This window comes from Poecilia reticulata, linkage group LG14 (genome assembly GCF_000633615.1).
Source record: "Poecilia reticulata strain Guanapo linkage group LG14, Guppy_female_1.0+MT, whole genome shotgun sequence".
Taxonomy (NCBI): domain Eukaryota; kingdom Metazoa; phylum Chordata; class Actinopteri; order Cyprinodontiformes; family Poeciliidae; genus Poecilia; species Poecilia reticulata.
The window spans coordinates 3,849,402-3,870,817 of record NC_024344.1 but is presented as its reverse complement, the minus strand read 5'-3'; the positions used below and the strand labels follow the sequence as shown (position 1 = coordinate 3,870,817).

At 39.9% G+C, this 21,416-nt stretch overlaps 2 protein-coding genes across 2 annotated transcripts in view; one reads left to right on the top strand and one right to left on the bottom strand.

The window, feature by feature from the left end:
- The first annotated feature begins 11,135 nt into the window (after positions 1-11,135).
- LOC103475644 (tumor suppressor candidate 5 homolog) lies at positions 11,136-13,962 on the top strand. The gene is made up of 3 exons (XM_017308701.1): positions 11,136-12,307; positions 12,446-12,572; positions 12,653-13,962. Exons 1-3 carry the CDS (start codon positions 11,786-11,788, stop codon positions 12,664-12,666), a joined length of 663 nt encoding a protein of 220 aa, XP_017164190.1. The 5' UTR covers positions 11,136-11,785; the 3' UTR covers positions 12,667-13,962.
- LOC103475643 (Golgi SNAP receptor complex member 1-like) overlaps positions 13,961-21,416 on the bottom strand; it is a 10,105-nt gene continuing 2,649 nt past the window's right edge. Inside the window, exons 4-9 of the mRNA XM_008427437.2 lie at positions 20,753-20,860; positions 20,574-20,665; positions 18,367-18,441; positions 14,854-14,883; positions 14,560-14,642; positions 13,961-14,279 (exon numbers count right to left, since the gene is read on the bottom strand). Of these exons, the coding sequence (XP_008425659.1) occupies positions 14,155-14,279; positions 14,560-14,642; positions 14,854-14,883; positions 18,367-18,441; positions 20,574-20,665; positions 20,753-20,860 (513 nt within the window). The 3' untranslated portion in view covers positions 13,961-14,154. The remainder of the gene's footprint in view (positions 14,280-14,559; positions 14,643-14,853; positions 14,884-18,366; positions 18,442-20,573; positions 20,666-20,752; positions 20,861-21,416) is intronic.

The following is a 21,416-nucleotide window of genomic DNA, read 5'->3' as shown; positions in this document are numbered from 1 at the left end:
CTGATTTTATTTTTAAATATGTCAGTTTTGGTCCTCCATTGTTGTGTGACCAGAAATAGGCCAGAAATGCTCAAAAACCCTAAAATATGACAAGTTTAAAACAATTCTCCAAATAAGAGCGGAGAAAATGTCCYTAATTATGTTTTAATAAATGTATACATACAATGTACAATGTGTGCATTTCCAGTACAAATGCTTCCACTCCTCATGTTTCCAAGTGAAACATTGCAATCTGCTGCCTCATTGCGTGCAGTTTGTCGTGCGTGAGCGCGCCACTGACGTGCGTTTCTCGTGATGCCTACGTCATGACGCTGCCAGCTGATCGGAGTGGGAAGCCGGGTTGTGCGTGTGGACTGGGCGTGTGAATGTGTGTGAGATATAGAGGGAGGGAGGACTGGGACAGACAGGAGTTGTGTAAAAAACGGGGAAAAGAAAAAGAAGAGGGGCAGAAGTCCTGCGCTGCGTCCGCCGCTGTTCCGACGATGAAAAGCGCTCCAGATACCAGAAATCCACTCAGACCTTTAAATACTGTGCAAGCGTGTGGGTGAAGGAAATCCACAGACACCGACACACCCTGGAAAAGCTCCAGGGAGGACTCCGCGGGGAAAGCAGTGGGCGAGGCGGAGCGCCTAAGTCCGGCGGAGAGCTCCAGATGAGCCGGGGAGCGGGCAGGAGCAGCAACCCGGCGGCTGGTGCTGAAGGTGGGGCTGGATGAATCCGTTCTGTCTGGGCGCTGCTGCCTCTCTCTCCTTCTCTCTCCCACAATCTGYTCGGTTCTTTCAGYCTGCTTTAGCCCGTGGTGGCTTCATGACCCAGTTTGTATTCAAATGTTCTCTGGGAAACGCATTATTCCTGTGATTTTCACATCTATACGCTAGATTGTTGCTTTTTTCCGCCTTATGTTTTATGACTCTGAGCTTCGTGGGGATTTAGATCGGGTGTTTTAGGAGTTCTGGCTGAAGGCCTGCTGCCTTTCAGACTCTTTGAGGAGCTCTGATTTCACAAGAAATCTCACATTTAGTCCAGATAAGCTGTGAACTCACATTTTAATCATTTCTAGTAAAAGCATTCATCCAGTTTAAGTGTTTTTCATCCCATAATACCTAYAACTACACAAATGTAACAGAAAATGGGTAAAAATGAATTCAGATGAGGAATGAGGAAGCTTGCTAGTCAAACAGGCAGTTCATGTTGAACAAATGTTATAATGCAAGCTGGAAATGTTCTAACTTTCTTCTTCTAGACCTGGACTAAGCCATCAAGAAGGGCCACCATCTGAAGCTTCTTTAAAAATTTGCTGAGTTCATGATAGGCCAAGGAGGAAGCCTGCGCTCAAGTAGGCGATAGGTGAAAATCTGAATAACTGAGGCAGTCATTTCTCAGAAATGCAGTGACACCAGCAGCTATTTGGCAGGGATGGAAAATTCTTCAAGTTTATTTGGATGTTTATGAGAACGAGAAGTACGTTCTGAAAAGCAGGGGAATAAAAGTATTTAACCCTCCAGGTCCATCGTGGAGCTCTGCTGAAACGCTTAGAAGACAAAAATGCCTTYATGTATGGGCGGTTGTTCCTCCGGTTCAGATGGCTGTAGAGGAAAGCTTGGTGTTATGCATGTTACATAATTGTGCAGCCAGAGTTCAGTGTGCCGGTAGGAATGCGCAGTAGACTGTGTCACGAGCTGCATTTGTGCCATTGCAGTCCGGAGCGTGACATAATCCACCCTGTCAATGAGGATCATATGCAGACGACAGGATGTCAGTCACAGAGYGGCTCTTCCTGCCGTCTTTCTTCACGTCCTCCTCCTTCGCTGCCTCTGCTGCCTTACTGCTCTCGTTTTGCAGAAGTGAAGCCATCTTGCTCAACTTGGTTCCACCCTTTAATTCATGTTGCGTGCCTTGTCATGGGAGAATGGGGCAAGAAGGGACGTATCKTATGTAGGTTCAATTAAAACATGGCACTGAGTGCCTGAGGACGGCCTTATAGGCCTCATGCAGCGTCACTAATTCAGGACAGCATTCAAGTAGTCGACACGCAACCTTTTATTTGTTKTGATCTCAGGGTTAAAGTCTTGGAAACTGTGAGCACCAGAGTGTAAGAAGAGGATCCCTCTGCTCTGTGAGCCTCCGCCCTTTCTCCGTCTTTGTCCTTGTTCTCATTATGAAACGATCAGTTTGTCATAGAAACTTCAATCTGGGACGTGAAACAACCTCTCTGCCCGGGCCACACCCAGGGCACAGGAATCTACCTGGAGTTAACATGTCATTACGGAGTTTTTTCTATTCAGAGAACTGCAGCTGCATTATGCAAAATCTGTTCTTCTCCTTTTTTTTTATTGTGTTTCCATGTGGCAGCTTCATGGTGAAGTTTGTGTAACACAGTTGCTCTGTTATTCACAGTATCACAACTTGATGCTTTGCAGAAGTATTCAGCATTTGTTATACTGAAACAGCGTTAGCTGCTCACAGTTAGCAAAAGTAAAGTTGGTGGAATCAACTAACTCACTCATTTGGTTACCTAGCAACTCACTCGTTCTTTGGTTACCTAGCAACAGCCTGTTGAGTAACTTGCGCAGCAGCRGTTTAAGGTTTCGTCACTGTGCCTCATAACTCGGCCTGTCACGATAACACATTTTGTCGGATGATAAATTGTGGATAAATWGTTTTTGCRACAAATGATACTATTAAGTAACACAACCACGGTAACGGCAGAATAATGCAAGAACACACAAACTTTAAATTCTAATGGACATTCAAAACTGGAATTGGAAGACATTCTAAAYATCCAAAATAAGTAAACAAAATAACAGAAGCAGCAAAAAATTAAAGAGTCCTCCTTTTGTCTTGAGACTAAAGTAGCAGACTGAAGACTTTTGTCATCCAACTTTTGGTAGAAAGARAAAGAAAATGGAAAAACTACATAAAGGTAAATTATTGATTTATTTTGAATTTACCATATGATTAGCTGGTTTATTGCAACAGGCTTACTCTCTCCATTGATTTACAGCAGCTGCAGAGCATTTTAAAGTAAACCTACTTAAATACATTTAGCTGTGCTGGCTCTTTGTTGCCGCCTCTCATCAGCCTTKTAGGGCCATCTCTGTGGTAACCCAGTTTCAAGAGCTTTAATGTCAGTAGTTTCCTCTTTGTGTTTGTACGTCATCATTCCTATTTTCCTCTGATGCTCACATCCTGCTCGGTGTTGCCTTCCTCTTTTGCTGCTCAGCGCGGCCTCGACSGGCTTTGTGTGTGTTATCTCCTTCACACTGTTGCTCCGTGCATGAAAGCCCGTCTCAAGGCCCTCGTCGCTGCTCGTCATGTGACTCTATTCACCTCGAAACGGGAGGGTCAAGCTCGCTGAGAGTGAAGCATGAAGAGAGGGGATGGAAAAGGAGGAGTGGAGGAGATTTCTCCAGCCCACAGCAGCCGGGTGGAATTTCTAACATGCGCAGTGGGAATGTCAGGAATGCAGGACAGTCTGATCTAACCGAGAGAAGGTGGGGAGGACAGACGAGCCAGTGAGGAAGGAAAAAAAAAATGAAGAGAAGACACTGGAAAGAGTGGCACCGCAGAAGGTCAGGCCCCGTGCATAGTCACTGTCTGCGCAGGGAGGGAGGGTCTCATTATGGAACAAATAAGCAATTCAGTTGCAACTCTGCCGCAGCCTTCGGGACGTGCGCTGGATGTCCTCATCCCTGACCTTATTCAAGCCAGCGAGAGCCCGAGCGTGTCAACACGTTCTCATTCCCAGCGGGTCACATGCAGACGGTTGGCTCGGGAGCAGCAGCTCCAGTCCAGCTTCAGCGCCGGCCGGGTGTCCTCCTGTACTCATATAGAACATTCACAGGACTCCGGTCCAGAACCGCGCAGCATTCTGGGAGATGTAGGCAGAGGGAAAGGCTGTAGCTGTTCAACCTCTCACAGGCGGCTAAAGCTAGCTTGGTGGAATCACCTAACTGACTCAGACAGCGGTTACCTAGCAACTCAGTCATTCTCTGGTTACCTAGCAACAACCGTTTTGAGTAACTTGCACAGCAGCAGTTTAAGGTTTCGCCTCTGTGCCTCACAACTCGGCCTTTCACGATAACACATCTTGCTGGACGATGAATTATCCCAGAGGTTTTTGTGATAAATTGTAATATTGTTGTTCTGAGACCATTTACAAGTAATATGATGGTAATGGAATAATAAAATTAAAATTTTGATTAATATTTATTTAACACTGGAAAACATTTTAAATATCTGAAATAAAACAGGAACAACAAATAAAATAAATTATAAAGTCTCTGTAAATAACATTGCTCTTCAAAAACAGGGCTAATTTAGACTAAGGCATTAATTGGTCATGGCTGACGCAGAAAAGGGCAAAAAAGGAGACAGGAAACTGAAGACGCCGCTCTGAGGCGTAGCACCAATAAGCAGGTCAGGAGGGAGTGGAGGGCCGTCTCAGGAAACTGAGCTCAGGATCATCTGTTGAACTGCTGTTTTTTATTTTCTCATTATTCTATTACATTTCTACTGCGTGTTGGATAACAGATTGAATATTAACGCAGCCTTTCCTGCCTATAAAAAGCATTATTAGGATGTTTCACAGAGTCCTTAGGAAGTCTGAATTTGATTTTGTTTTCCATGTCTGGATTAATGAGGAAAATATAAGACATGGAAATATGTTTGTGTTCCCAGTTTGATTCCCTATCCTGTTGTCGTATCTTTCCTTTCTTTTTCTTTTGTGTCCTTTCTTCCTTATTTGTATCCTTCCTCCACAATTTCCAGATTTTCCTGTTCAGAACAACCTTGCTTCACCCTGTTTAGCCTTCATGTTATCTACCAAGATCTTCTCTCACCTGAACCCTGAATGAACAGCAGATGGGAAGAAAACTTGTCAGATTTTTATAATTTACCATTTAACTGGTGCATCACAAACCCTTACATGTTTCTAAGTGGGTCTGTGTTGGCCGCCATTTTAAAAAACGAAACAAAATCTTTTTGTAAGTTGTGCATATTTCATCAAACAGTTGTGTTATTGGATAAATCCAATGTCAATAATGAATGAAATTAACCTTATTGTAGCTGATTTTATATTTCTAAACTTAGAATGAGGACAGTTAAGACGACTGATCAACATGTGCTGCCAATCACTATTTAATGCCATCGATGGAAAGCAAAGGTCCAGTGGGCCGCCATTATCTTTGACTGGAGAAATCTAAAATAAAGGACATTGCTGGTTTAATTTATTCCTGATACGAGAACTTGATTTGATTGGCACAGAAGCATAAATCAGTTTATGCAGTTGATGACTTGTGTTCAGATGTTGTTTGGAGATTGGTTTTCGGAGCGCGTCAGCTGCAAGCCAGCACAGGCAGCCACCAGATCTGCTGACTCACCACATTCAGGAAAAAACAGACATTCGTCACATTGATAAATCAGTCAGGAGGCTTATGTCTCTGCACAACACGGGATTCTTGGTTTTATGGTCAAAATAACTCTCTTTCAGATGATTTAAGAGAGCCACTTATGCCCTCCAGCAAATACTCCCAAATATTTGTGATTATTATGGCTCTCCAACCTGCAGGAACGTACAGTATGTACTGCTGCCCGTCTGCCTCACGTGAGCTCATCCTTCTCGCCTCCAGATTTACTCAAGATTAGGTTTTCTGCCGGCAGGAGAAGCACAGACTTGCTCAGACTGTCATTTACTGAACAGCTATTAGTCAGTTTTAGTGTGACATATTTTAGTTTTTACTGTTTTAGGTTTGGGCTGAAGGAAAAAGGCTCAGCCACAACTGAGAATTAGAACGATGGAGGAAAAAAATGGTTAGGTTGGTGAAATCAACTAACGCGCTCACTCTTTGGTTACCTAGCAACTCAGTTATTCTCTGGTTACCTAGCAACTCCCTGTTGAGTAACTCACACAGCAGCAGTTTCAGGTTTCACCACTGTGCCTCATAACTGCTTAAAAGTAAAAAACTAAATGTCACGCCAACTGTTTGACAGGATTTTATCAATTTAAAATAATAAAATAAAAAAAAAAGCATTCTTTTTTTTCAGATCACACTTATGCGTCTTATGTGTTTTGACTGGTCTATTAATCTCATTGTTCTGCTTACTGTACAATGCCAATCTAATCTAATCAATTATCAATATCGACCGATATAAAACACATACACTGTGATACGGTTTTCAGCAAATACCACAATTTTCAGAGAATCATGGTATTTACCTCCTTTAGTTTTTGACAGATCAACTGAGTGATTTGCAACCAGAAATATTTCCAAACAGCCAGATTTGCCTCTTGTGAGAAGAGCTGGACAATATGGCTGAAAAACGTATCACAATAAGTGTTTTATATCAGTTGAAATAGATAATTATTGATTAGTTTCTGTTTTAAATACCTGAAATATTACCAAACTGGCGGCCTAATCTTTCTTGTTTTATCCAGTTTATTTTTAAGCGGTTATGAGGCTCAGTGGCGAAACTTTAAACTGCTGCTGCACATGCTACTCAACATGTTGTTGCTAGATAACCAAAGACTAGAGTGAGTGAGTTGCTAGGTAACCAAAGAGTGAGTGAGTTAGCTGATTCAGGTTAGAATGGGGGAAAAAAATCACAAAAATGAAATGTCTGATTTGTGGCTGCACTATAAAGATCCACACGCACAGAGTGACTGCAACGCTCTTCAGTGAGAAGGCAGTTATTGAGAGAAGGTCAGTGAAGCGTGAAGTCAAAGAAGCTATTCAAAAACACTAAATCTGTCGATGCATGTCTGCTGTTCATTCAGGGCGTGAGACAGGAAGACATTTTCACAGATAACAGGAAGGCTGATTCCTATGAGCAAAGTTGCTCTGTACATGTTTGAAAATCTCTGTTATAAGATTCCACATTAAGTCACACAGACAATGTTGGTTTTTTTCATGCTAGCATTTCTAACCATGATAATCAAACAAGTCAACTTTATCACTCTATTTTGACTGGTAAAATATTAATAAAAATCTCTTAAAGCAGCTCCTCAGACACACCCAGTGTGACGTCAACTCTTAAGGTAGGAAGGCTAAAAGATATTTTTAATGCTGACCAAGTACCTTATATTTTAGTTTTCAAAAAGAAAAAGGGGTCTACTTAGACTGATATCACTGGAGGAGGAATTAAAATTCTTTTTCTCCAAGATAAAACTTGAATTTAAATTTGTGAACATTCATGTTCAGTGCAGACCAAACCCAATTTAAAGTTTGTATATCATATCTAACGACATGATTCTTCTCCCAAACCGCCTGAAGGTCCTTTAATGCTTCACAAAAAGCTCTCTGCACTTCTGAACTGATTCCAGCGTCTCCACTCTCATGCACAGGCTGTCCGCTCCTCTCGCTCATCCCGTAACCACAGTAACTGACTGTTTCTTTGAGAGGCCGTCTGTGATTTTTAAATAACTAAAAGAACATCCAAGAATTGCTCCGGTGGCCCAGCAGAACATGCACAGACACAGCCGAGCGGCCGCTGCTGGTAATCTCACGCGTGATCTTGTGTGTGTGCATGTCCTCAGGCGTTTCTACATATCATCTAGTTTCAGCCACTTAATCACAGCTGATCACACACACACTCTCTCTCTCTCTGCGCCCACTAACCGTACGCGTGTGACTGGCTGCTCGTGCCTACGCTTCATGTGGAGAAACTTTATAGAGGAAGTTTGACAGTCTGTTGTTCTCTGTCTGCAGGGATAAACCAAAATCAGAAGAAGGAAGGAGACGGAGTGGTGATGTTAAGGAGAAGGTACGTCACAGCGCGACATGTTCTGCTGATGGCTGACTCACAGCAGTTCTTCACTGGCAAGCTTTATGTTCCTGTATGCATGCTAAAGCTGCCAGCTGAAGAACTGCTCTGGTCAGCCCTGCCCTGCATAACTCAAGAAGAAGAAGAAGAAGAAGAGGACGGACGCTGCTGATGAATGCAGTTCAGTAAACTGGATATTTAATTCACGATTTGAATCATTGTATTCTGTGTTAACCCATTAATTAGTTTTTGTTGCTAAAATCTTGTGTTCCTGCATGGATGTGGAGAATGATTGGATTTTTCCGCCTTACAATAAAGAACAAAATGTTCCCCTCAGAAGCCTCATAGTTCGCTTCAGAGTAAAGGCAATAAAACACCACAGCAGCGATCGATCTCATGTCCACAAAAATGAAAATAAAACCTCACAGAAATGTGTATGTATTGATTTAAAAACTGAAAACTCTTGTTTTCTGCTTCCTTGAATGTTCTGCATCGAGTTTTAAGACTCCATAGTGTGGCCTCGGTTCGGTTGCTGTTACGTATACTCCAGAGGAAAAGAAAGGGGGGAAAAACTTGCATAACGTCTGTTTTTCAGTGCCTGAAGGCGTCCTCGGCTTTTCATCAAATTCCTCCGCAGCATGTTCACTTGTGAAGTCACAGGACAAACATGGAGAGGTGCTGGGATTTATTACTGAGGAGAAAAGGGATTTTTAAGAATTTAGCTTAAATATTCCTGGTTTTTAATAAATTTAAGATGAAGACCTCTGTATAAAATATGGAGACTAATTTAAAATACATTACTGAGGTGTAAACATGACCTGTAGGAGTTTGTTGTTGAGTATAAATAAATCACCATTTCTGTTTTTAATGACCAGCATGAACTTGAGCGCCTTGAATTGCATGGGCCTGGTGTGCTTCCTCAAACTCACCACCAGGTGGAGCTAATGCCCTAAAAACAGACATGGACGAAATTCGAGGCGGCAAATTCTCACTGAATTAAAAATTTAGTTTAATGACACTTAAAAGTGTGAAAGAAGTTTCTGTTTTGCATCTTTTAGGTTGAATATTAAATCATTTTAAATTTCAATAATTAACTGGAAGAATGTGATGCATGTGTAAAATCTACATTTGCTCAATTATACATAATATTCAGTTAGTTTTTAAGTTAAACAAAGCAAGACATAACTGTCTCATTTGTGACACTGATTTCTAAATTAGAAGAATTACCGTCCTATGAGATTTTCTTAATCTGAAACTAAGCAACACCGACACATTTGTAGTTTTTATTCTCACCAAACCTCTATTAAAAGTTTATATCTTATACATTCAAGAGCATAAATAAAAATACGTTTTAATTTGTCAAACTAGTTTTACTGAAGATATTCTTATAATTCAGGTCTGTCAAATATGTGGGAATAAAAACGTATTTTTTGTTATTCTGCATCTACCTTCAGTAAAACTGCAGCACATATTTAATATGCCTGTTACATAAAGCAGTTGCGAATTATTTAAATAAAATTAAAAAGTAATTCAATATTATGTTACAGAACTAACTACTCAAACAAGGCTATCTTAAACTTTAAATACTAAATACATTTCTAGTTCATTTTGGAAGCATTTTGTTACATTTATTGTTTAATGTATTAAATACAAACGTTTATCATTTATTAATCAGTTACTTTCTAGTAAACAACCAATTAACTTTATACTGTGTGTCAGAATTTTAGTTTTGCTTCTTTGGTTGCCAAATATTTCATAAATAAAATGTTAAACCAACCTGTTGATCTTTTAACATGGTGTTTATTCTGTACGCACACAACACTGAATGAATTGTGACCAGTTTGTGGTGCTGCTCTCCATCTTCAAGATCAAGGTGATGAGGAAAAAACAAATGTCCTAGTCGAAGCATCACCTTCTCCGGAACGAGACGCTGAATCGGTCAAGTCGGCAAACGGTTAATCACAGTACAAATAATGCGACTGACAAACTAAATTTCTTCAAAAATGTAAATTTTTTTAACCCCGTGGAAGAAAGTGTAGTAATAATAAACCACAATCAAATAAAAACAATTGAGGATAATTAGGCATTTCGTCTCAAATTCATGGATTCTTAAATTATAATTCAAAAAATATTAGAAGATAAAACATCTTCTGATGCATAAAGTTGAGTAGTCAGGTAAGGTTTGCATGTCGGTGTGCAGATGCTCGTCTTCACCTGCTCACGATGTCCAGCTGCATTCCGCCGACAGCAACTCGGTTTTCTACTGAAATCCTGACGCGTTTTGTAGATAATTGTTCATTCTGACGTATCGCGGACCAACAATGTCCAAACATAAAACTGTCCAAGAAAGGCCGAGGCCGGCAGCAGGTGATCTGGTTCTTCAACGCACTTCCGACTACATTGTTTGGAAAATATATATATGCATACATGTATTGTTTCTTGCAAAAAAAAAAAATGGACGAAACAATAACTTACAACTTAGATGGAAACAAAACTTAACTTAATCTGATGTTACAAGTTCAAAAAGTGGTTAAAAAAAATCATTTTACCAAAGCTTCCCGTCATCACACCGGACATTTGACGAACCAAACGACTTCCACCTCCACGCACCGGTGTTCGGAATCACTTAAATCAACAGGAGGTCTAAACTTGACCAAAGTCATCTAAACATGCTAAACTAAACTGATATAAACATTTACAAAAATGCGACATATGATGTGTGTGGGCAGCAAGGATCTCCTGTAGCAGTCTGTATTCCAGTTGAAGCATCTGACCGAAGACACTTCGGTGTGGCATAACAGACTCATGAAAAGGATGATCAGATTTTTCTGGACTTTTTAAAGGATGATTCCTTGCTCAGTAATCTACAGATGTTCTCCAGTCGTCCCCAGAACAGAACCGGACATCTTTGGCAGCCATTTTGAAACCATGGCCCTGATGCTGCCACCCCAACAGATGGTTGCCGAAGAAATTGCAGCCTCTACAGTACAACAGACTCGTAGAAGATGTGCAACATCTTGCTGCAACCTTGAGAAAAAAGTTAGTTTCTGCACCTGAACCTTTCTTCAATTTATTCCAGCAGGTACAACCTTCTGCAGCAATTTCCATTTTAATGCCATTTTAAGTTTGAATGCCACCATCGGTAAAAGAAGGAGGATTTTAAGAACCCTTACTATCTAACTGGTGATAAAGCTACACACATTGGAGATGAAGCGACTTTTTGTGCTAAGTTGGAGGTTGGCGTCAGAGCTTAAGGTTGGGACAAAACTTTTGAAATGATTTGTGATAACTTGGTTGTTAAAAGAAACAAACAAAAAAAACAAATTAAGAATATTTTTTCTGGTCGATAAGGGTTTTTTTTTTTTGGTAAAATAAAAATAAAAATGTAGGAGCAAAAACATGAGTTTGCAACCCCGATTTTAAGAAACAATGGAGCAGCTGCTCCACTTTTTTCACATTTCAGGTGTAAATATAGAACAGACTGGTCCCAACCTAAATACATACCTCATGTTTTTAAAAACAAGAATGCTATAAACATAAACAAAAGCTTTACTGAACTCATAAAACCAAAGATTTTCACAGGTCATCTGAGGTTCCTCCACTTAAAAAACTCAATAAGGCCAAACTTCGCAGTAGTTTCTCAGTCAGCAGATCGTGAATAAACTGAAAGGTTTATGATTCCGCGTCCGCTCTCTCCTTTCTCCATTACACGCACTTGGCCGCGTCCTGGTTGCTGATCTGGCTGCTGCCGCCGCGCGTAAATGGAATGCTTTTACGCACCGCGCGCGTTCACTTTAAAGGAGGTTTAATCGCCTTTTTTTTTGCCATTCCCATGCCTCGCCTGGTGCTTAAGTAGGGCTCCAGCGCTGGTGATGCGCCTAGGATGTGAGGGATGGATGCTGTAATACCTCACAGAGCTAACACCAGAGGGTGGGGGGTAAAAAGCGAGGCGTGCGTCACCGGCAACTAAACGCCAGAGGGACAGAGACATCAATAACATCGCGTTCATCAATAAGGAATCTGGATGGAGTTAGACGGTTTATTAAATAGGCCGCTCTCTGAATTTGAACGCTTTAATGTGAAGACCCCCCAAGGAGAACAACTGAGGGAAGACTTACTAGGACCTCCATCCTACCGCTCGGTGATGGCCATCAACACTGATGCCGCTTTCGAGAAGACTGGCCTGGGCGAGAGGGAAGTCTCCAACCCAACCGACTTCCAGGACACCGAGAAGCTGCTGAGCAAAGCCCCCGCCGAGCCGACCGGGGAGAGCAACCTCAAACCCTCCGACTCCTTCCCTCTGAACGCCAGAGGCAGCATCCGCTCCCTGGACGCGGAGCAGAACGGACGCCGGTCCCCGCTGAAGTCGGGCTCCATCGGGCAGCTGACGGCCCCACCCAGATCTACTTCCCGGCTCAGCCTGGGCCAGCTCTCCTCCCCGGTTCCACCGGGATCCGAGCCGCCCAGTTACCTGTGGCTGGCCGTGGTGTCCTGCTTCTGTCCCGGAGTGCCGTTCAATGTCTGCGCCTTGTGGTACGCGAATGTGGTGAGTGTTTGCAATCCTTCAACGACTTTCTTCGAGTTTATTCTAGTTTTTTTTTTTTTTTTTGGCACCACAGGTGGTTCTCCTCCAGCAGCGCATTTAAATAATTAATGCTTGGTGATTTTTTTTCTTTCCCATCAGTCGAGGTCAGTTCTCCACACGGGAGATATCGAGGGAGCAAGAAAGTATGGGCGTCGATCAATGCTGCTCAGTGTTCTGGCGATGCTGACGGGTGTGGTTGTAATCATCTTCATAGTGCTTACAATAGGTATGAAGACAGGCCGAGTGCTGCTCACTGCAGGATGACTTGAATGTTTAAGATATTTCCCTCTGCTCTCTTTCTCTTAGAGGCCCAACAATGAATCAAGGCGGATGGAAACAGTTTCCTTTAACTTCTCCGGATCTCTAAATTGCACAGAGGAAAGAGGATCTCAGATTGAAGACGGAAGGAAGCACAAAATACGAGCTGAAAAAAATCTGAAGGAATTCCGATGTGCACATTTTTTTGTTCTGTTTTTCTGCTATGGACCAAAAAAGAAAAAGAAAAAAAGTATGAAGAAAGATGGTGTGCGTCATGCGTCCTTTTCAGGAAACGCTCCTGCTTGATAACCCCACAAACTCAGGAATAAAGGAATGAGGAGAAATCCTTTTAGAAACCAAACTAGAGGGACTTTAAGAGGAATTTAAGGACTCCCATAAGAACGAGTGTAATAGAGTGAAGATAAAGAAATGAAAGAGAAAGCAAACCTGCCTGCTGTTGAAAACAAAATCTGCTACAATCAACTGGACTTTTATGGCTGAGGGGAAAAGTAATCTGTTTACAAAAAGTTTAAAATGGAGATGCACTGATGAGGATTTCTTTTTTCAGGTCTGAACTTTAGATTTTCTGCATTTTATTCTGCAGGTTCTTTGATATTTGTAGTAGTTCTGACTCCTGAAAGCTCGACTTGGTTGGTTGATGCTTTCATAGCCACAACTTTCGACTTGTGGGCCAAATAATTAAGTTAAAAGCACAAATATATTTATACAATTAAAAAAGGCGAAAAATATTCCAACTAAATAAATTAGGAAAGTTATATTTTAATGAAACTGTATGATTTCAGGAATAGGCTTTAAGTCACTCCTTTGAAAACGTATTTAATGCGATGATTTGACTGTTCCTTTGGGTAAAGTGGTTCTATTTACCATAAAATCAAAAACGGTGTCACGCCCAATATATTTCAGTACTTTTATGTTTTGTTGGTGAAAAACATTTTAAAACTTGTCCTTCGCACCAATATTGATTTGGAAACAGGGCCGCACGAAATCATTCCAAGGGCTGCAAACGGCTGCTGGACCTTATTTTGGACCTCAATGGTTAAAAAAGTGATTTAATGAAAAGGTTTTTCCGTTTTCAACCTGCTGATTGGTGCATCTCTAGTTTAAAACATTTGAAGCCTTTCTGCTGTTCTAGTTGATGTCCTGCTTCGCGTGCTACCTTGATAAGATGTACTGGCTCCACATAGCTGTGTGAATGTTTACAATAATCTATAAACAATGAAACGGGGCGTTTCCCTTCATATGCACTCATGTTCGGACTCTTGATGTTTATACGTTCTTACTGTACGACTGTGCCATAGTTCTGCATGGCTGAAATAAACTTGACTGAGCATGACGGATTTGAACGCTCGCCACCTTTTAATTAAGAAAAATGTACATCAACAGAACATAATCCCAGGAAAATATCTCTTTAAGCATTTGTACTGTAAACACCAACAAGAAAACAAGCTTTAGCAATTATTTCTCTCAGTTACAACACAGAGCAGCATATAAATCTCTTGGCAACATTCGGTCTGAGTTTCAGCAGATATTTAGTGGAAAGTGTAGAGCAGAAGGAGAATGGTGCAGATACCAATCACTCCACCCAGGATTAAAGAGTCCCTCCTCTTGCGCAGATTGATTTTTTGGATGAGGCTGTTGATAGCAGGGAAACGATCTGATGGAGAGGGGAATTGTGGTGAAGGAAAAATAATTAAGAGCCGAGCCGAGCCGAGCCTGCCTTCCTCGCAGTAAGTAAGAAAGAGACAAAAAGCAGCAGGCAAAACGAAATCCATTAGTGGGATTTCTAATATAACCACGCAAATACTAATAATAATTAAAAAAGCATAAATGGGAGCAAATGATGAAGTTGTTATAGAAAAGCTAAGAGCATAAAGAGCTGAAATATGAATCTAACAGTGAGACAAAAGCAGAATCGATTTGAGCTAAAAGGATACTGGCCAAAGTTGTGACCCTGGTTTGAATGGACTTCAGCATCCCACGCTGAAATGTGATGTTCTCCTTTGTAGTCATGGCGATGCTGGAGGAAGAAGACAAACCAAGAGGCATCAGGCGCAGAAATGGAGAAACGTATCTGCCTTTGTGATATCATGTTACACCACATTTACCGTCTCAGTTAACGAGCTGAAAAGTACAAAAGTCGGCTTTAATCGACCAGAACGAGTGGGATTCCTCCTGGTGTGTGGGAGTGAAGAGAGAGAAGAGGGGCTGGATGCGGCTATGAAGCTTACCTTATTGCACTGTCGATGAGACTATTAGAGCTGCGAACATAAAAAGAAAGAAACGAGATTAAAAAGTCGAGCTCCAGCTGACAAATTGAAGAGACGCTTCAGCTTAAAATAACCTTCTGAGATGATTTCAAACACAGTTTGGATGCCACATGCACCCATTTTACTGGTTCTCCTGGTAAAGTTGTAAAAAAAAAAACTAAAAATTTATGAAAATTTCAACCTTTACTTGTGTAGCAAAGCAAATCCATTATGTAGATATAATAGTTTCTGTCAGAGTAGCTCTACTTCAACATATTTTTACTCAAAGTGAAAAATAGACACTCAAGAAATTATTCAAGAGTAAAAAAAGGCTTTACTCAAGCACCGAGTAACTGATAAAAATCATTTAATATTTAAAAATTACATAATCACAGACCAAAATGTAAAATGTAACTAATTACAACCCAACGCTGATCTCTAATGAACCAATTTGGGTTTTATTTGGACAGACGGTTAAAAACACCAAATGAGGCAGTTTGTTTCATTAAAAATACACATATCAAAAAGTTCCATTACATCACATATAAAGGTTGATAAAGTATTACAAACGTTTCACCAAACTTCACAGTGTTTTCCACATATTTACCTTTTGGTTACACCAAAAAAACTGAATCCAAATAAACTTCCTGTCACCTCGGCGTTGGGCAGAACGTTACGCTGGTTTCTGAACATGTTCATTAACATTTCAAAAGGCATAAACTCAAATTATAACATTTTGTTTTGTTTTTCAAATTAAATAACAAGCAGTTTCATTTAAAGTCTCTGTAGAGTTTAACAGGCTCCATGTTTATGTTTGTGATGGTAGAAATGCAGCGTTTCCTTTTAAAGTAGGCAAAGGGGAACAGCTTTCTAGTTCTTGAAAACTCACTATAAAAACACAAAATCTTATTTTTTTTTATCTAGTTTCTACTACAAATATCTTAGTACACTTGAAAAACGACAAAAATAACTTAGAAGTAACTTTTCAGTAAGATGTAGGAGGTTTTATAAGTCAATACCTCATTAATATTCATGGAAAAATACTCGTTTCATTGGCAGATTATTTCACTTATAACAAGACATTTTCCTCAATTTATAAGTGAAATAATCCTCCAATGGACGAATAATTCCTTAAATAATTAAGGAATTATTTACTCTAACACTCCTACACTTTGCTGAAAAGTTACATATTAGTTAATTTTGTGTTTTTTCAAGTGTACTACGATATTTGTAATAGAAACTAAAGGAAAAAATCGTTGGTAACATTTTGTGTTTTAGCAGGGATCTTATAAGGGATCGGGACAGAAATGAAAGCATTTTATTTTTACTGTCCAGCTTGTGACTAATTAAACCAAAAGCAAAACATTTGTCCCGAATCTCCCAACACAGTAAGGCCTTCTGTCATGAAACATGAACTTGTATTGAATCCTGCAGGCTGACTGCTGTTTGACGGAGGGAGTCGGTCGATTAGTATCAGTTATTCTGTGTAACAGATCTTCTCTGGACACATCGGCCTGATCTTCCTCTTTAGCGGTGCGGGTGAGGACAGCAGGACTGCAGAGGGAAGACAGTGAGCTTGAACTCACTCCTCCGTGTTTCAGCAGGCAGCCATTAGCAGCCCTGGTAAGTGACGGACTGAAAAATGAAGTGTTCGGTCCAGAGCTGAAAGAGCATGGAAAGGTAGCAGCGAGCATCCTGTCAGACTCCACTGGAGACCAAAAATCAATACGGAGCTTTATATTTTCTCCATCTATTCGTCTCCACTGCTGTCCTCCGCATTACTGCCCAGCCTACATTAGCTGGCACAGAGTTCTGCTTTTAACACGATCCAATTTTTCTTGATTTACTCAAATTCTGCAGCAGGGAAACTGGTTGAACAGAACCTTGAGTAGTACTGGAAAATAAATTAGCACATATTTTTCACTTTTTCTTCAAGTTATGTGTGTAAACAAGGAGATATTTCTCTTCCTTCTGCTCTGAAATAACCATCAGTTCTGCATGTGTGATGTATATCCCTTTAAACGCACATGCACCAGGTTGTAGCTTCATTATTACATCAGGCCAAATGGGAAAGAAGCACAGCGGAAACTGGTACCAGTATCCATCTGCAGCCTGCAGGACAGCAAAGCCCACCCGCCTGACAAAACCATCATGTGACAAGTTCAACAGAAATGTTGCTGATGTATTTTAACAACTCAAATATGCATGACTGTTAGCTTCCCATCGTTATACTCACACTGTGCTGAAAGAGAAACATTAGAATAAACCAAAGATTAAATGCTACAACAATGAAAATGACAGGAGTTTTTCCTTCCAGTTACCTTTCTCTGGATAATCACCTTCTGCTGTCAAGTCAACAGCCTTTCCTATGATTGTGTTTAATATTTAAAACACTTCTTCAGTTTTTTCTTTGGTATTATTTAACTTTCAGAGAAACTACATTTAGCTGCAAGTAAAGCTGCAGAATATACTGAATCATATGTGGAAAATCAGAATCCCAAAGGCTTGTTGGGAGGTAATATTTGGTATTTATCAAAGGTCTCTATAATCTATATGTGGCCGGTCGGGCAGCCTGCGTTCATACACACATCAGAACCATCCAGCTGCTTCTGTTCGGACCTTTTTGTGCTGCCCGGCTCCTTTTATCTCGGAACGCATTAAGCTGTTGACATGGCCGCTCCTTTGTTGTGTTTTGGTGATTTACTACCTTCACCTGAGAATGGAGGAGCTTCTAAAGAGACGACACACGAAGAGGAGCTTTATTTTATCTATCTGTGTTTGCTGAGCAAACAAGAGACCAAGAAGTGGCAGAGCAGTTAACCATCAGGCGAACCAGAACCCGACCGCTCTCCACTCCGTGTCTGGGATGATAGCAACTCTCAGATGATACTTTTCTCACTTCCTCCCTTTTTGACTGTTTGAATGAGATTAAATTGACACTTTTCTTCATGCTAGATTAATTAACTTGAATATAGTGCATACAACGAACAAAAATGGAGGTATTTAGTGTGCAAATTAGCTAAAATATGCATAAATTTACCAGCTAGACGGAAGTGGTGTGCGATTGTTGGAAGTTTTTTTAACAACAATAAAAAATCAAACTGGATTAATACCAGCAGCAGTTTAACATTAATCTAAAAACGGGATAATACATCAGTTCTCTACATTCAAAAAATTCTAAATAAAAAAAAAAAACTTTACTGATCCCAAAGGAAAAGTAAATGTTGGTGTAACTCAAATTAATTCAAATTCTTCAGAGTTATTGTAGATCATTTCTTCACTGTTCACCTCACTATAAGGCAGAAGTTCAAAAATATAAACATTTAAATGAGACTCACAATTAAAAAACATTATTTTACTTCTTTTTAAAATGAATGGGAAATTATGTCTGATATACCGTAGAGGGAAAACAATAGTTTGTTTTGCAAGTGAAAACATACTTTTCTTTTTTTATCTGAAAAAGACAGACATATTGATTTCCTAAAGTTTTCTTACTTCCTCAGATGTTCATGTTCCTTTAGGAAAAGTTCAGACCTCCTATTATTCACTCCTGAGCTGCTTTTGTAGGATCTGATGAGAAAAAACAGAGCAGAGACACTTAATATGAGAAACTAGAGGTAAAACCGCAAACAAGCATCTGGAAAATGCTTTTTGTCCCAAAAAAATAAAAAAAGTAAATAAGTATGAGAAATGAGCAACAGGAGAAACTAATACAAGAAGAGACGTTTCGATGAAGTGAAGCTGTTTTGTAATAAACTGACAAAGATCATCGAACCGAACAGCTTCAGTTAAAGGAGAAAAGGACAAAAAAAAATAATATTTTTGTTTCATCTGAAAAGTTTGTTTCCGTGATCTTCAAAGAATGAAAAAAACAATACTATTTTTTTAATCAATACAATTTAAAATGATTAATTTTTTAATTAAAATCCATTAATTAAAGTTAAGTGGAAACTTTTAGTATTTTAAGGCTGAAAATAAGAATAATTCATATAATTGACAAAAAATAACTAAATGAGGCAAAAGTTAAATTTTTCTAAATCAGTTTCTTTCAATAAAAAACTTATTAAACTTTGACAAAAGCTGCAGGTCTGTGTCTGGTGAAATTTTAGTTAAAACATGTTTGTTTTTCATTCAGTGGGTAGAAAATCCATAAATTTTACTCAAGTAAAAGTAACAATACCTCATAATAAAAAAAGCATAGTAAAAAGAACATTTTAAAAGAAGTTAATCAAGTAAATGTAACCAGTTGCTACTCGGCTCAGTTAGTTGGATTGGAAACTTTAGAAAACCAAAGACAATCAGAAGAAATTCTGATAAAGACGATAAAGTTTGAAATGACTGAAATCAATCCCGCCTTCTTGGACCATAACATTGTGGGAAAGTTTAAAGTTTGTGAAATTCACTGTTTACTTCAACCTCAAATTAAAAGAAGATCCTTGATTTAAACCTTAGAAAGATTCAAAAGAAGTTTTTAAAACCAGCATTTGTACTTTTTAGTGATTTCCTCTGCTTCAACCTCTTATTTACACCATCCACCTTATATCTGGAGCAATAATCTATTCAATTCATCATCTATTATCTGCTCTGTTACCACACATCTCACCACCTATCTCTCTGGGAATAATTAAAATTCACTTTCTTCCCTTCAGCTTCAGATCAGGGCACATTTCTTCTGCCTCCATCTGTCCATCCTCCTCTCCCTCTCCTACTCTGATGCAGCATTTCTCCGGACCGGGCCGGCCACATGTAACCGCTCTCCCTCGTCTTGGGCTGAATGAAAGCCTTGTGGTTTGATTTACTGTAGAAGGCACTTAGGAGAAGAGATTCCCCAGAGAAGGAGAGGGAAACGGACAGTGAGAGGGAGATACAGATCCAGGGAGGAGGAAGCCGTAATGAAAGGAGGTGCCTCTTATTAGAGTATGAAAGATGAGAGAGCAGGACTGGTGGATGGTACAGAAAGAAGCTGCACATCTCTGCCCCCTGCTGGTTCAGAATAAAACTACCTAAAACATTTTAATGGTCAAAAATTTAAAAGAAAAACAGGAAAAGGAACGGATACCACAAGACCGAGGTGTGAAGAAAATAACAGCAAGGTAAGCCTTTAACTATGAGGATTTTGAAAATATTTACATTTGAAAACAACATAAATAACAAAGTGAATTTATAAATCTGCTTCATATTAAAGTAGCAGTATATAGCTTCTTTAAAACAATTTTTTGTTAGAGCAGAACAGTTTGTTATGAGACAGATAATCTCTAAAATAAAAGTCTGGCTCCTCTGCCTAACTAGAAACAACCAATCAGAGCCAGGAGGCGGGTCTTAGTGCTGTCAATCACAATCATGCTGACAGAGGAAACCGCTACAGCTTTTCTCTGTCAGCAGAGCCGTTGTGAATGCTAAGGCTAGAGAGCATAGAACGGTAAGTTATTTCTAAGCCATTATCAAATTTAGCAGTGAATACATTAGATGATTGACAGCACTAAGTCCCTCCTCCTGGCTCTGATTGGTTGTTTTTGGTAATGGTAGTTTATGGAGGAGGTGGAGGAAATTGATCTCTTCACAGATTATCTGTCTGGTGACAGTTTTAACAAATATATAAAAAATAAATTCTTTATGAAAGTTACATACTACACCTTTAATATGATACGGTACCTGAATTATACAGAATTTGTGTTTATGTGCCTGTGTGTGGATTTGCTTACTCAATGTCTCTGTGGACAGAGCCCAGCAGGTCCTCCCGCTCTCGAAGGCTCAAGAAGTTGCTTTTGGTTTTGTGAAACTCGTGTGTGTAGTCCTACAGAAAAAAAAACATTATTACAGTTATAAAGAGAAATCTTAAACCAGAAACCCTTCAAAAGCAGAACCGTTGAGCAGTAAGTACCTGTAAAATGTCTCTGTGTCTCTGCAAGGTGTGCATTAGAGCCGCGTTATGCGACAACGCTCCAGGTGTGTTTGTGTATTCGGCCATTTTGTCATTCACCGCCGAAAGCTGCAAATAAATTTTGAATAAGAGTAAACTATAAATTATTTAACACGTTAAATAAAAGAAATACATAATGATGGAAATTAACTGCAATTAATTCAAACAGCTATTCTCCTAATATCTTTTTTTAAAAATCCTGAAAATTGTTTTCATTTTACTGACCAAACGGTATGGATGTAAGTAGAGGTGTGCCGATCGATCGGTCACCGATCATAATCGGGCCGATTTTTGTGAAAAAGTGCATGATCGGTGATTGCCGATCACGGTCTCTTGTTGCCGATACCGATCACCTGCACCTCATTTCTCAGCCTGCCTGTGCAGCTGGTCTCCTCTTTCCTTCACACTGCGCAAACGCGCAGCAACAAATCCTAAGCGATGTGGAACTATAACGCACTGAGTGATTGGGGAAGTTTTCGTGTTGCGGCGGGAAATTGAAGCACATCAAAATGCATCAACACGACGAAGCTAATACGACATAAAAACAATGCCATACTTGACGGAGTTTGGCTACATCGAGGCTCACTGCAGTAAAAATGACATGGAGGATCAGATAGCAGGTAAA